The 14,868-nt window shown below is 42.0% G+C and overlaps 1 protein-coding gene across 2 annotated transcripts in view; it reads left to right on the top strand.

Annotated features, from left to right (window-relative positions):
• GAREM1 (GRB2 associated regulator of MAPK1 subtype 1) overlaps positions 1–11,566 on the top strand; it is a 207,214-nt gene extending 195,648 nt beyond the window's left edge. Inside the window, exons 5-6 of one of the 2 annotated variants that reach the window (XM_019014065.3) lie at positions 4,688–4,854; positions 6,303–11,566. In XM_019014065.3, coding sequence (XP_018869610.3) covers positions 4,688–4,854; positions 6,303–7,194 — 1,059 coding nt within the window. In that variant the 3' untranslated portion in view covers positions 7,195–11,566. Of the gene's footprint in view, positions 1–4,687; positions 4,855–6,299 lie in introns of both variants that reach the window. The other variant, XM_004059305.4, reaches the window with a different exon arrangement.
• The last annotated feature ends 3,302 nt before the right edge of the window (positions 11,567–14,868 follow it).

The following is a 14,868-nucleotide window of genomic DNA, read 5'->3' as shown; positions in this document are numbered from 1 at the left end:
CATAAACATATAAAAGATATTCTATGGTATATGGGTTTTTTTAAGTGCCCTTTTTTTTTTTTTTGTATTTTTTGTGACATTTCTTAACATCTACCAGGCATTCTGTGTGACATGTACATGCCAGGAGTGACAAATCCCCAAACTCTGCTATCCCCAGGATAGTAATAACAAGGGATAGCTAAAATGGCAGTCCCTACATTTTAGCTCGCAGGCTCATTAAATATAGATGGAGAGTGGCACACAGTGTGTGTAATGTGTGGGGCTGGCCCACAGGAACTGGTGTTTAGGTGTGGTGGGCAGTAAGAACTAAACCAGAGAAAGGGGCAGGAAAGCACAGGGTGTGCTGGGGGGACACTGAGTCCACCACTTTGCATGGACCTGCATGCCCATATAGACTAGGAGCAGTGGGAGAGATTGCTGGAAAGATGCGTGGGAGCCTGGTCGCACAGAGCCTTGGGTGGCAGGCAGGGGAGGCCGGCCTTTATCCAGGAATCAGAGGGAGCCGTCGGAGACAGCGAGTAACATGATGAGAGCCACATGCTGAGGCTTCCAGAAGGGATGTGCTGAAAATGTTACACTTAAAAGCTAAATTGAATATGAAGGAAAACTGGAAATAGGGTGATTGACCGTCTAGTCTTAAAAATTGCCTTTTATTGACAGATAAAATTCATCTAAAGCACAGCTACCTTCCTCCTGGATATAAATATCCTGCGTGAATCAAATCAAGAAGCAAAGAGTAATAGAACTGTTACTGTTCTAAGAGTAAGAGATAGGAACTAAGATGGTACAATAAACCCTCACTCTGTCACTTCTGAATCCCAGAACGCATACAACCCACCACAGCATGTAATTCTTCCCTTAAGATGCAGAGAAATAGGCCATCATCGGAGCGGCCACCCATGCAGCAACAAGTTGAAAGTAATATTGCCACTTGGAGATGTGTCTGTGGAGTCCTCAGCTGTGCCCACCTGCCGTGGGCTGCCCCTCACCTGCCTGGCGTAGTGCAAGCCACTCAGTCTGTGCCTCAACAGAATGACACTCAAAATTCTTGTCATGAATGGAGTACCTTTAAAGTCATCCTTTAAAACAACAACAACAACAAAACACCTTTCTCTAAAGTGAGTTTCAAGTAAACCTAATTCTTTTACCTTGACCTCACATAACGACACCCAGACTGCCCTCCCATCACAACAGAAAAAATCCCTGGCCTCATATTCTTGTTTCATCACTGACAACATCCCATCTCCTAAAAGTAAGAATCAGTTTGTTTCTCTCTCTCTTTCTCTCTTTCTCTCTCTCTCTCTTTCTCTCTCTCTCTCTCTCTTTCTCTCTCTTTCTCTCTCTTTCTCTCTCTTTCTCTCTCTTTCTCTCTCTCTCTCTCTCACACACACATTAGTTCTTTAACTCCCTTCAGGAGTCATGTGGCCACCCCAAAAGCTCTATGTATCTCAAATTCTGTCTTGAGCATCAACCATAAACACTCCCAGTTGGCCCTGGCTACCTCCTCACCAGGCCCTTTAGCTTAGAAATGCTTCTCTTCACTACTGCCCTCTCCTCACCATTGTGGGAAACCTATTAGCCCTTCAGGAGTCCCTAGTTATGAAGGTGGCAGAACCAGCTCTAAGTGACCTTGGGTACCTGGGGTTGATTATAAGTACAGGAAGAGGGGAGTTCCTTTAGGTCAAATTCAACTGCAAGTGGCTTCTTTTCTGAGTTTATAAACCCAAGTCAGCCAACTATTGTAAATTAAAATGCATATTGTAATTGACATCTGAGCATATTATAATTGACATCCCAGGTAAGTGTTTCCTAATGAAACGTCATATTTAGTGGCTAATTCTAAAATTTTGAAAGTGCTAAATTGAATCCAGCATTAACCATGTTTTCCTCATGTTCCACTCTAATCCAATATTGGGAAGTAACTAAGTATTTATTTTAAAATTTAAAAGTTAACTGACAGAGTCCTTATCATCTCACATTTTCCATGCGCCCTATTTCTATAAACATAAATAGAACCAAGCACATCTGTAATAAAGTGACAGCCATCCACCCTAAATTCTGTAGATATTCCCTAAGAAAGAAACACATCTGGCTACCGTGCAGTTCACTAACAAGACAGAAGGAAGATGAACCAAAGCCAGAAAGCGGGGTGGCCCAGCCTGAGCTCCGGCATCCTGGTTGGTTCTCAGCCTCTTAAGAAGACCCGCCTGGCTAAGGAGGGTGGATCACCTGAGGTCAGCAGTTCGAGACCAGCCTGGCCAGCATGGCGAAATCCCCTTTCTACTAAAAATACAAAATTAGCTGGGTGTGGTGGCGCATGCCTGTGATCCCAGCTACTCAGGAGGCTGAGGCAGCAGAATCACTTGAACCTGGGAGGCGGAGGTTTCAGCGAGCCAAGATCATGCCATTGCACGCCAGCCTAGGCAACAAGAGTGAAACTCCGTCTCCAAAAAAAAAAAGACCCCAGAATGGTACAAGGGTCTTTCCTGGGCCAGCCCAGCCAAGCATTCCTCTCACGTCATTATCCAAACCTCATTTCCTCCCGGGCATCCTTTCTGCAGTCATCCACCACCTTTTTAAAAGCTCACAAGGGGAAAGCCTGCGTCTATTGTGGAAGAAATCTGCTGCTCCGAATATTTTCTTTTAGTCTAAAGAGCTTCTCCAGATGAAACCGTTCCCTTTCACCAACCCACTGGGCCCCAGTAACCAGGGCTGTGGGTCCTGCAGGTAGGAGCAGTGATCCCCAGCCCCGGGAAGAAATGCAGTTGATAAGACTTTTTAAATTGCTTCCATTTCATTTAGAGTTGGGTTTACTGAGCCATGAGTCTTCTTAATGGCTGGTTTTCTCTGGCAAGTGAATCAGGCCAGGGATGTGAGGTAGAGGTCCCGGGTGTGGTGTAGATAGTAGGAGATGCAGTGTGATAACATGAACCCATTTCATTTCCGCTTAAGCATACTCAGTACCAAAGCTAATAGGAGCTTGCTGTTTCATTGTCTTATCCCAGAGCTGCTTGGCCAGAAAGGAATTGAAAGTGAAGGTGAAAAACTTGGTGGGAACATAGCCTAAAAGTAGACAAGGTATGCATTTCAAAGCATAGCATTTTTGACAGAGTCAGAATTGGCTCTGTTAATATTTTTACCTCTATAGCTTAGGGTAGACTAGCAGAGCCAGGTATAAACTGCCCCCTGCTGCCTGACACGTAGAAGTACATGAAAAATGTCACTTCATTAGTAATTATATTCTGAAATGCCTGCAAGGAATGGAAGGCAAATTAGGGGAATGGCAGGCAGTCTCAGAGAAGCCATGGACAGCACAGATCAGCTAGATCCTCTCCAGTGTGAAGACAAAGGAAATGTGAGAGAGCTTGAAGCAGCTCTTATAAAAAGTACTTTTTGGATGTAGAGAGCCGCTTCATTACTCCTTCTGCAACCTTGTCAGTGTGTGGACCGTGGTCCAGTAGCATCAGTATCACCTGGGAACTTGTTAGAAATGCAGATTCCCAGGCCCCACCCTGGGTCAACAGAATCAAAATCTGCATTTTAAACAAGATCCCTAGGTGATACACACTCATATTTACATTTGAGAAGCCCTTGCCTGGCTCAATGTCTCATACCTGTAATCCCAGCACTGTGGGAGGCCCAGGCAAGTAGATGCAAGGAGTTCAAGACCAGCCTGGCCAGCATGGTCAAACCCCGACTCTACTAAAAATACAAAACTTAGCCGGGCATGATGGCAGGCGCCTGTAATCCCAGCTACTCAGGAGGCTGAGGCAGGAGAATTGCTTGAACTCAGGAAGCGGAGGTTGCAGTGAGCCAAGATGGTGCCGCTGCACTCCGACATGGGCAACAGAGCAAGACTCAGTCTTGAAAAATAAAAAAAATAAATTAAAAAAATTAAAAAGTAGCCCTGGCCAGGAACGGTGGCTCATGCCTATAATCCCAACGCTTTGGGAGGCAGCCTGAGCAACATGGTGAAACTTCATCTCTACTAAAAATACAAAAAATTAGTCAGGTGTACTGGCGCACACCTGTGGTCCCAGCTCTCGGGAAGCTGAGGTGGGAGGATCACCTGAGCCCAGGAAGCAGAGGTTACAGTGAGCTGAGCTGAGATTGTGCCATTGCATTCCAACCTGGGCGACAGAGTGAGACTCCATCTCAAAAAAAAAAAAAAAAAATCCCTGAACATGACTTCAGAAGGAGCTTTAGCCCTGGACCAGGTCCAGGGTTCTCTAAGGTTTGGATCAAATTGAATTCAGCTTGAACAATAAAAAAAACACAACCTAATAGAAGAGATGAATCCTCAAGTTAAATTTGTGAATGCCTTATGTTCTTATTTTCTTAATACTTCCTCTTTATCCATCCTCACATGTCACTAGCTCTTTAACCATAGACACTTTAACTTGCGGTATTTCATATTACTTTCTATATTTCAGCAGCAGGCAGCATTTGCCAAGCAGTTTCTTTCAAAAATCATTCTGTCCCAGCAAGTGTGTGGCAGGCGTCTGATTTGCTCTCTGGCAGCCTCTGTGCTTCCCATCATTCTTGTTTACTTCAATCTTCTCTCTGCCATGCTTACACCCTGCTGTTACGGTTTAAGAGTGTGACTTGAGCAAGTCTGCAGGATTGAGCTGGCGCCCGGTGGCATTGTCAGTCTGTTGCTAACCTGGAGTGTTCTTTTCTGCGCCAGGTCAGAGAAGAATGCCGGCTCCTGAACGCCCCACCTGTTCCACCCCGAAGCGCAAAGCCTTTGTCCACCAGTCCCTCCATCCCTCCTCGCACAGTCAAGCCAGCGCGGCAACAGACTCGCTCTCCCAGCCCCACCTTGTCCTACTATTCTTCAGGGCTACACAACATGTAAGTCTTCCTGCCAGGTCCCACTGCACGCTTATCTTCTCATCCACCAGTTCATGGGTTCTTGAAAGCATTTTCACGGTAGCCCTAACAGGCAGGGTGGTGGGAGAGGAAATGGCTTTTTAATTTTTTAAATAATTTTACTGAGTGAGCATGATGGGGCCCCTGTTTGTTTTGAGCTAGAATGGAAGAGCCAATGTCTTGGGAAGAAAAGATGCCACACCAGTCTGAGAAATTCAGAGGTAAAGGCCAACTAGATTCTCCTAGAAACAACCCAGGGGCTGCCATCAGTTCTCACAAATCAGCATCTGGTTCTTTCCACTTTGACACGAGCAGACAGCACCTTCAAGCAGACAACACCTTCGACCAGGACCTAAAATGGAAAGGGTCCCATTGGCTATCTACTCTGAATTTCCATCCAGACAGGAGTCCCCTTTTGACCATCACTGTTGAGTGGTCATTTCCTTTTGTCTGGATACTTCCAGTGCTCTGAGATCATTCTTCTGCAACACAGCTCATTCCATTGTTGGCAAGTACCAATACTTAAAAAAAAAAACCCTTTATTATATTGAGTTGAAATCAACCTCTGTGTAACTTTCAATCATTTCTTAGGTCTAAAGAAACAAAAATAGGTCCATCCCATATCTCTTTGTCAACTCATGAAAATTCCGAGTCAGCTATGATAGAAGTCTTCTCTTCTCCAAAAGAAATATCCTTGCTTCCCTCTGCTGTTTCCCCGACATCACTGTCAGACCCCTCACCAGCCTGCTCACCCTCCTTTGAGCACACTCTAGTTTCATGTTGCTCTTAAAACCCCCCAGAGCCTAAGCCACCGCTCCACATGTGCTCATTACAGTTTAAAGTAGCTCTCTTTGCAGGTACTTTTTGTTCTCTGGACATTTAAATGTTCGCGCTAATGTTACTCGATTGTTCAGAAACTAAGACAAGGATAAGCATTTTATTTGAAGGATTTCCTCCTACCTCAGACTTTTGGGTAGAAATAGAGTCACGGGTGGTGTGATGCCATCATGTCACTGTAGCACAAGCATGGCAAGCATGCGCCACTCATTTACTATTCTCTCCTTCTACCCTCGCTCACTGCAGACATCATTCATCAATCATTGCACCTGTTGGTGCAGAGCCTACACGTGACTTAATAATTTTCCTCATCATAAAGACCCAGGCACCTATTAACAATTATTTTCTTACTAGCTGAAATATTTATTTTATCTCCACTGTAGCATTTTAAATCATTATGTACATATCTACAATTACCAATGTATTTTATTAAAGATTCTTTAAAAAAAAAAAGTGAAGTTAGCAGGAATTTTATTGAATTCAAAACTAACTGCGCTTTTCTACTCAGCAGTAACGTCTATAAATAACAAAAGCCTTGGGATTTGGCTTTTTTCTTTTAACTGATTTCTCCTTCTGTGTTTGCTTTTAAGCAGCGTCACTAAAACTGACACAAGTCCTTCTGAAAGCACTCCTGTTTCCTGCTATCCATGTAACCGAGTGAAAACTGATTCTGTGGACCTGAAATCCCCGTTTGGAAGTCCTTCTGCTGAAGCTGTGTCCTCTCGGCTCTCATGGCCTAACCATTATTCAGGAGCATCAGAAAGCCAGACCAGGAGTGACTTCCTGCTGGATCCAAGCAGGAGTTATAGTTACCCTAGACAAAAGACGCCAGGCACACCAAAGAGAAACTGCCCAGCACCTTTTGATTTTGATGGCTGTGAGCTCTTGGCCAGCCCCACTAGCCCAGTCACTGCAGAATTCAGTAGCAGCGTCTCTGGTTGTCCCAAGTCAGCCAGCTACTCTCTGGAGAGCACAGATGTGAAATCTCTTGCAGCTGGTGTGACAAAGCAGAGTACGTCATGCCCTGCCTTACCCCCCAGGGCTCCAAAACTGGTGGAAGAGAAGGTCGCCTCCGAAACATCTCCTTTGCCTCTGAAAATTGATGGTGCTGAGGAAGACCCCAAGTCTGGGTCACCAGATCTCTCGGAGGACCAGTATTTTAAAAAGGGCATGCAGGACATCTTCTCTGCCTCCTACCCTTTCTCATCTCCGCTCCATCTCCAGCTGGCCCCCAGATCCTGTGGCGACGGTTCCCCATGGCAGCCACCTGCTGACCTATCAGGACTCTCTATAGAGGAAGTGTCCAAGTCACTACGGTTCATTGGTTTGTCCGAAGATGTCATATCATTCTTTGTTACTGAAAAGATTGATGGGAACCTGCTTGTTCAGCTAACGGAAGAAATCCTCTCAGAGGATTTCAAATTGAGCAAACTGCAGGTGAAGAAGATAATGCAATTCATTAATGGCTGGAGGCCCAAAATATAGCCAAATAACCCCCGGCCAGCATGGAACAAAACTGATCAATGCGTGTGCTAGAAGGGGTGGGCTGGGACACAATTTCATGTTTTTGCACTAAAAACCTTCTCTGTAAATAGGGATAAGAGAAACTTACTATGCAGATTACGTTTTTGAATGGTGAACAGGCTATTTTGTACATCAATAAAAATGCTGTACAGAACACTTGGAGGTGTGCCTTGTACGTCACTCAACAAACACTCAGCAGCTGCTAAAAGAAAAAAAGGCATGTGCAGAGAAATCATTCTTACCCAAGTAGGTTTATGCGAGAAGGTATGATATTTATTACAAAATAGCCAAAGCTGAAAGACATAAAAATCTTTAAAAAAAAAAAAAAAAAACACTTTTGAACAACAAGTCCCTTCTTTCAGGAGGGTTGACTTTAGACAATTAACTATGTTCTGTGCTCTGTCATTCAGATTGCTTCTTGCTAATTGTTTTACTCTTGTGCCTGAAAATGTTAGTGATACGAATTGACACTTTAATGTTGTATGCTTGGTGGGGATCTTTTTATCACAAGGCATTTTCCAAGAGTCATGTGTTGATAAAGGGATATATGTTGTCCTTAGAAATCACACAAATCATGACCACAATAATTTATCTGTAACTGCTGCTAATTTTATTGAGCAGAGAAAAAAGAATATACATACATAAACCTGTATAGGTGCATACACAATACACCTGGATATGTTTTACACATAATTTTGATTCTGATATTTTAGATAACATCTGTTCACTTTTAAACAATCTGTTGAGGTTTTGGGACTGTTATCTACATTGATTCTCTTAGGAATAGTGGACAGAATGACTCCAAAGATTCTCAGAACCCTGTCTCTTGAAGCTCAATCTTATTTGGGTTCATCACTGAAAACTTAGAACAAATCAGTAAAGAGTCCTGTATTGAAGAATTAAGTTTGAGTTTAAGCCCACTTACTGCAGGGCTGGTTTTTGCATGTAATACTCCCATGATGTCTGGGGAAATGACAGTTTCTGTTGAATTATAATTCTCGGGCTTGAGGGTCTCCTTCCCCTGGTGTCTGATGGCGAGAGGTCTGAAGAGCATTTGTCAGAGTACATTAGGCGTTCTCAACCTACTTCATGCTTTACGAGAGCTCAGAAATCAGACGCACCAGCCTTTATTATTATATATGCTACATCTGTTGAATATTTTTAAAATACCAATAAGAGGACTTGCTTATTTCATAAACCACTTCTTCCCTCTCTTTCAAAGAAAATACATTATTACCATACTTTTAAATTAGTCTGAGAATTTTTGCTAAATATGATTAAGTATTCCAAAATATAATGGCGTCATTATTCTTGACTTTTTTAGAGAATATACATCTTAAGACTGTATTAGTTCTCGGAGCAAGGCATCATCTACTCCCCCGCACCCGAGAGTCTGGCCCCAGATTCCAGATGTGCGGACAGCCCATGACCGAGGTGCACACAGTGCCCTCTTAAATAGGAAGGTCAGCCAGTGAGGCGGCAGCATAACTTGCAGGATGGACTTATATCTTACCATCTCTTCCTGCTACCAAAATAAAAAAAATAAATTGAAAGACAAGACCCACCAGTCTAGTTTTGTAGACCTGTGAAACGTGTCTTTATTTCTTGGCATTAGAAGAAAGATATTTTTAATCCGTATCGTGGTTTAGAGTTGAAGTGAATTGATACCCAATTTTCCATCTTAGATCTAATTTTCCATCTTAGACCTCCTTTATCAAAAAAAAAGCATTTTTTTTCTCCTAACGTGTCTCCCAAAATGTAAATACTATAGGCAAAAAGAGTACCCTGTAAAATTCTCACACTGGAGCACCTCTTCAAAAGTCACAGATAATTCAATGAGGAAGTGCTGGTACTGCACTCACAGGACATGAGACCTGTGAAGCTTTCGTGTTTTGAAAGCATCCTTCTGTGTGAGGGGGACTGCCTCCCTTAGTAAAGTAAACCTCTCAGAACTTCTTTTTGAAATAAAAACAGACAAGATGCAGTTACTAAGCTGCAAGTTTTCATTGGCAAACCTAGCTGAATCCGTTTTAAAATACTTAGCACTCGGACACAATTCTCAAACTCAGGAAGAAGGAACAGGGTTGGTTTGGGTTTACTATAAAGGTTGCCTCACATAAACAACTGACTCCTTTTAGCGTTTTTTTTCTTTTTGTAAAAACTTTACACAAAATAGGGTTTTAAATTCTTTTTGCTTGTTTTGGACTTGGTGTATTTTTGTCAAGTTTATATTGATTGGCAATGCAGAGACTCCTTAAGGGCAGGGGCTGTGGCCTTTGATTCACTTATGCTACAGTCTAGTATCACTACAGTGCTGAGTAAAAGACACAGCCCCTGCCCTCTTGGAGATCATATTGTTTATATTTGAAATCTCAGTTGCTAAGAGTATGTATGTGTGGATAAGAAAGCCGTGAAGTCCTCTGGGCAGCTGGGTATATGGAGAATTACGTGTGTCCTGTCTTTAAAACGTCAGCCTCTATTAAGGGGTACAGAACACCCCAAGATCACTAAAACTTGGAATGTGTTGGAGGCAGAAAGTATCTCTCTCATTGCCTAGTGTTGTTGTTTTTTTGTTTTTTGTTTTTTGTTTTTTTTACTGACCTGGAATTCTTTTAATTGTAATAAATATCTTCTGTCACAAATAAATGCCACAAATAAATGAAATTGCCATTCCTAAGCTGAGCACCTGTCTGTGAAGGACCTTGGTGTCCTGACTGGACAGAGCATTCATAGCTCCAAGAGAATCATGACAAGATATGCAAAGCAGGGATAATAAGGAGAAAGCCCTTCCCTTTCGAGAAGCCCTTCCCTTTCACAGCCCTTCCCTGTGATTCTGCAGTGAAAAGTGATGCCCAGAGATCCACACACAGAACCCTTCTAACCAACCAGGTCAAGACTTATCATCTTATCTCCTCTGGCAGGTCCCCTGTAATCAAAAGAGAGGAAGTGTCTATCTAAACAAGACCCTTTTGGGTCCTTAGATTCATGGCAAAAATCATCATGGCCCCCATCAGAAAAGAAAATCAGCAATAAACCAAGCCAAGCAACTAAAATGTATAATGTGGACCTGACTCATGTTGGGAGGCAGAATTCAGACACTCACAGATCAATCTTGCAAGTTTTCTCTTCTTTAAGTTGAGCTGCTCAACTTTATGAACTGTGAAATTTACTTACATTCTTTCAACCCACATATATCATTGCAGTTTATGAAGTTGCAGTGAACTGCCCATTCAGCTAAATTGCAGTGTTTATTCTTGTCTCATGTCGAAATACAACAATCTTATGGGAAATATTATGACAGTCCATTCCAACTGTTTTCAGACACATGCATAAACAGTCTCTGCTCACATTCCACAGCCACCTGCATGTTATCCATACAGCTCCCTGAGAAGTCCAGGGATGGGAGGTGGGGTGTGGAAGGATGGAGGGTCCTTCATTTTCTAAACACTTTGTATAAGTCACTACTCATCGTGCCTAGCAAGTATAAGATTAACATTTTGAATAACAAACTGGAAAACAAATAATCCTTCCAAGAACCTAGCGAACTGTTCAAAGGAAATTTTAATTTCAGTCTACCAGAAAAGTTAAATCTGTTGTTGGACATAGGAGGCTTTCAGAAACATGCCTCTTATATCAATTTCCACTATCTTTCAAGTTACCTAAAGGCACCAGGCTGCTTGAGCAAGAAGAATAAAAGGCCTAGAGTGCAAATTATGTGAAGTAGAGTTTTTAGATTGTGGGATTGTAATAATATGGGATTCTCATGGTTACATCATGTTAAATCGCACTGTTCAGTCTTTAAAACTTGGTGTTTTAAAATTTGTCTCATTGTGATAGCCAGAAACAAGGAATAAACGTGATTTCAGTTTAAACTATATACAAATATCTTCTGTAATTTTGCTGCTCTAATTTTTAGGCTATAAATTTTGTAATAGAGCTTATCAGATTGCAAATTTCCTTTGTTTACAATCTCATGTAGTAGGGCTCAGATAATTTCTTAGCTATAAACCTTTTCTCCCACTCTCATATTAAGTTTCATTTAAAATATTTAAGCGAAGCCTAAAAATTGAAATCAGTTAAGAATTTGGAGAGTTTATCTTAAATGGAAATGGTGTATTCTTTTCAAAGAATTTTGTAACCATCTTTACAGTTTCTTTGCTTGGAAAACTTGGGTTGTTAACTACCAGTTAGCAATTGCATTACTTTCCAAAACGTTATCTAATGGGCCCAATGTGTACCTCAAGATAAACACAGTATGTTATGTCTAAAAATTTCCTTGTCTGTTGATTTAAATGGTTCTGAAATGTCTATAATAAAGAAATTTTCAAAGTTGCTTTTCTTGCAGTTGTTCCTCAGTGGTCAGACCTAGTGCATAGTTTTCTAAGGACTTGTTTCCCATCCTCACTTAGGAGTAGGGAATTTGGAGGGAGTCCTGATACTGCAAGCCCATTCTGTATTAATAAGAGATGGAAGACTGTGGCTATCGTGCATAGTCAGAAGATGCGGGTAACTAGGTAGCTTGATGGCATACAGAGAATCCAGGGCCTGTGTGGTCAGGAGATAGTGCAGAAGATGAAATAGATAAACTGGTGAGGAAAAAAAAAAAAACCCTGGTCCAAAGATAGTTGTCTCAACTGATCGTTCACGATCAGTTACAGATCAAACTCCTTGTTCTACTCTTTCCCACTCTCACTACTGCACTTGACTCTTAAAAAATAAAGTATACATTTGAATGAGGAAAAGAAAGATAATATAAATTTATATCTCTTTGGCTTACATACAGTTTAACTTATGTAACTAGCAAATAGCAGAGATGGCTGAGGCTATTAAAGAAAAATTGAGTGTTCAATATGCTGCAGCATCCACTGGGAAGTGTTACACAGAAGCTGGAGAATTGCAAGTGGAGTTTGGTTAAGAGAACTTTAACTGCACTCAAAATAGCATAAAACAGTTTCTCAATATTTTATGCCCCAAATCTTCCTGTCTTCTTTTACTAGACTAAAAGCATCCCCAAATCATTCATTCCATCTTACACTTAAGCCTTCAACCCTTCTTTCCTGTTTCACAGGCATAAACCTGTGACTAAACCCATACGTGTCCATTTTACTGGATTTCAGGAATGTGTGCTAGAAGAACCTATAGGCTTGACTTAGATTGACTGAAACTTCCCGAGATCTATCTCAGGATTTTTAGAGTATTTCATCAAGTAGTATACACTAGAACATTTGACTCCCAAAATTAGATATTGCAAAGTAAATTTGAGTTTAGAAATAAGTTGGGTTAGAATCAGATGTCCTTTGATTCCTTATATATCTGAAGTTAGAAAAAGCCAAATCATTGAAAACAATAAGTCCTGCTTCAATTCTTATTACACTGAAATGAATAAAAAGATGTGCCTGCTCAGCCCCTTCTTGCTTAGGTGATTCATGCACATCCTTCAGGATTTACCAAATGTCATCCCCAAGCTGATTAGATTTCACTCCTTTGCACTGATATAGCTCTCTGTGTGTATCTCTGTCCCCTGGAAAGCTATAAGCTCTTTAATATCAGGGCTTATGTCTTCATTGTTGTATCTTCAGAAGTAGGTGCTGTTTGAGCTTCTGTTGAATGACAGTGTGAAAATCACATTCCTGATGGTGGCCAGTCTTTGTGCCATCAAAGTCAAGACTGCAGCCACATGACAGTGTAACAAAGTAAGGTCAGATGAGTGATATCAATGAAACTTGTACTCATCATAAAATATCTGAGTGCCTAAAAATGGGTGAAATGTAAACTTGTCTAGAAATCCCAGGTTGAGTTTGTATCACTTCCCACTGAATAAATTTTTCTTAGTTTATTTATTCAATGACTTCCATTTTTAATGGCTAAAAAAAATGACTCGAAAGGTTGTGTTCCCATAGATTGGCTCAAATACTAGCTCTAAAAGACACAGGCAATTGAAAAGTAAGAGATATGGTTGAATGACCTCAGCTAAGAGTGGTCTCAGGGTCAGAGGCAGGGATGGGTAAAGATAAGAAACAGAGATCTGTGTGCTCAGAAACACAAGGCCAGGAGACATGGTGCTGAGCATGGAAAATACCATCTGTAGGCAGATCATAGAAGTTTAGAGACAGAAGGGACCTTGGAAAGGATCTGGTCCCTCCTCCTTATAGGAATGAAACCCATGGAGGGTGAGTGATGGGCCCCAGACCTCATATGGGTCATGAAAGAACCAAGGCTAGAAATAAAATCTCCCAGTTCCCTGTTTTGTATTCCTCCCATTACAACACTGTCTCCCATCTTCCTCAGCTTTCAACTTTCAAAAGTAACTTGTTTTTTTAGTGCATGGAACGCCCTACGCTGATCCTCCAACTTCTTTGTCTAAGACTAAAGAACAAGGCAGTCCTCAGTTGATACTCCTCAGTCAGTGTTAGGTGGAAATCAAGAGAAACCTACGTATGAAATGGAAGCTCTGGGTACATCTCCTACTCTTTGATAACACGGATCACTCAGTGGAGACGCTAAATGAGATGAATGGGACAGAAAATGTAAAAGATTCACAGATAGCACACACACATTTCATCCTGCTGTATATATCCAGGCTAGCTGCTAGGAAGAGTTTACAGGCTGTGGCACCTAGGAAGAGGAGCAGCTCTGTAGTACTAAATATGGCCACAGGGTGTGGAGCTTTTCCACCCAGCCAATGACTGTGAAAGGATCACCCCGATCAACTCTTAATGGAGTACAGTGGAGAGTCAGGGATTAGGAAGGAGTAAAATTTCAGTCCAACCATATTGGAGGTCTCTCTTTCCATCAGTCACTTTTCAACTTTCCTCAGTTAGCCAAAGGCATTGGAATCCTAGTTATAGAAATGAATAAACAGAAGTAGCTCAAGAAAGATAAAGGGCCAGGAGCGGTGGCTCATGCCTATGGTCCCAGCACTTTGGAAGGCTGAGGTGGGTGGATCATTTGAGGCCACTTGAGGAGTTTGAGACCAGCCTGGCCAGCATAGCAAAACCCCATCTCTACTAAAAATACAAAAATTAGTCAGACATGGTGATGGGCACCTATAATCCCAGCTACTCGGGAGGCTGAGGCACAAGAAAGAAAGATAAGGAATTTGAAGATGGGGCACTATGCATTTTTTCAACAGGTGTCCACTGGGGAAGAGAGTAGAAAACTGATCTGTCATATGCCTTGCCACTTCTTGGTTCTGAGTCTGGGATTTTTCTTTCTTTCTTTCCTTCCTTCCTTTCTTTCCTTTCTTGTCTTACTCTGTCACCCAAGTTGGAGTGCAGTGGTGCAATGATGGCTCACTACAGCCTCAACCTCCCTGGGCTCAAGTGATCCTCCCACCTCAGCCTCCTGAGTAGCTGGGACTACAGGTGTGTGCCACCATGCCCGGCTAATTTTTTAATTTTTTGTAGAGATGGGGTTTCACCATGTAGGCCAGGCTGGTCTCGAACTCCTGGGCTCAAACAGTCAGCCCGTCTCAGCCTCCCAAAGTGCTCGGATTACAGTTGTAGTCAGCATGCCAGGCCTGTCTCTGGAATTTTAAGAGTGAATAGCTTGAGTCAGAAGCTCTTGAGTAAAAAGAAGTTGTACTTAAAAAAAAAAAAATCCATTGGTTTGTTTTGAACAACAAAACCCTCAACC

The sequence above is a fragment of the Gorilla gorilla genome, chromosome 17 (genome assembly GCF_029281585.2).
Source record: "Gorilla gorilla gorilla isolate KB3781 chromosome 17, NHGRI_mGorGor1-v2.1_pri, whole genome shotgun sequence".
Classification (NCBI taxonomy): Eukaryota; Metazoa; Chordata; class Mammalia; order Primates; family Hominidae; genus Gorilla; species Gorilla gorilla.
This window is presented reverse-complemented; position numbering and strand designations above follow the sequence as displayed.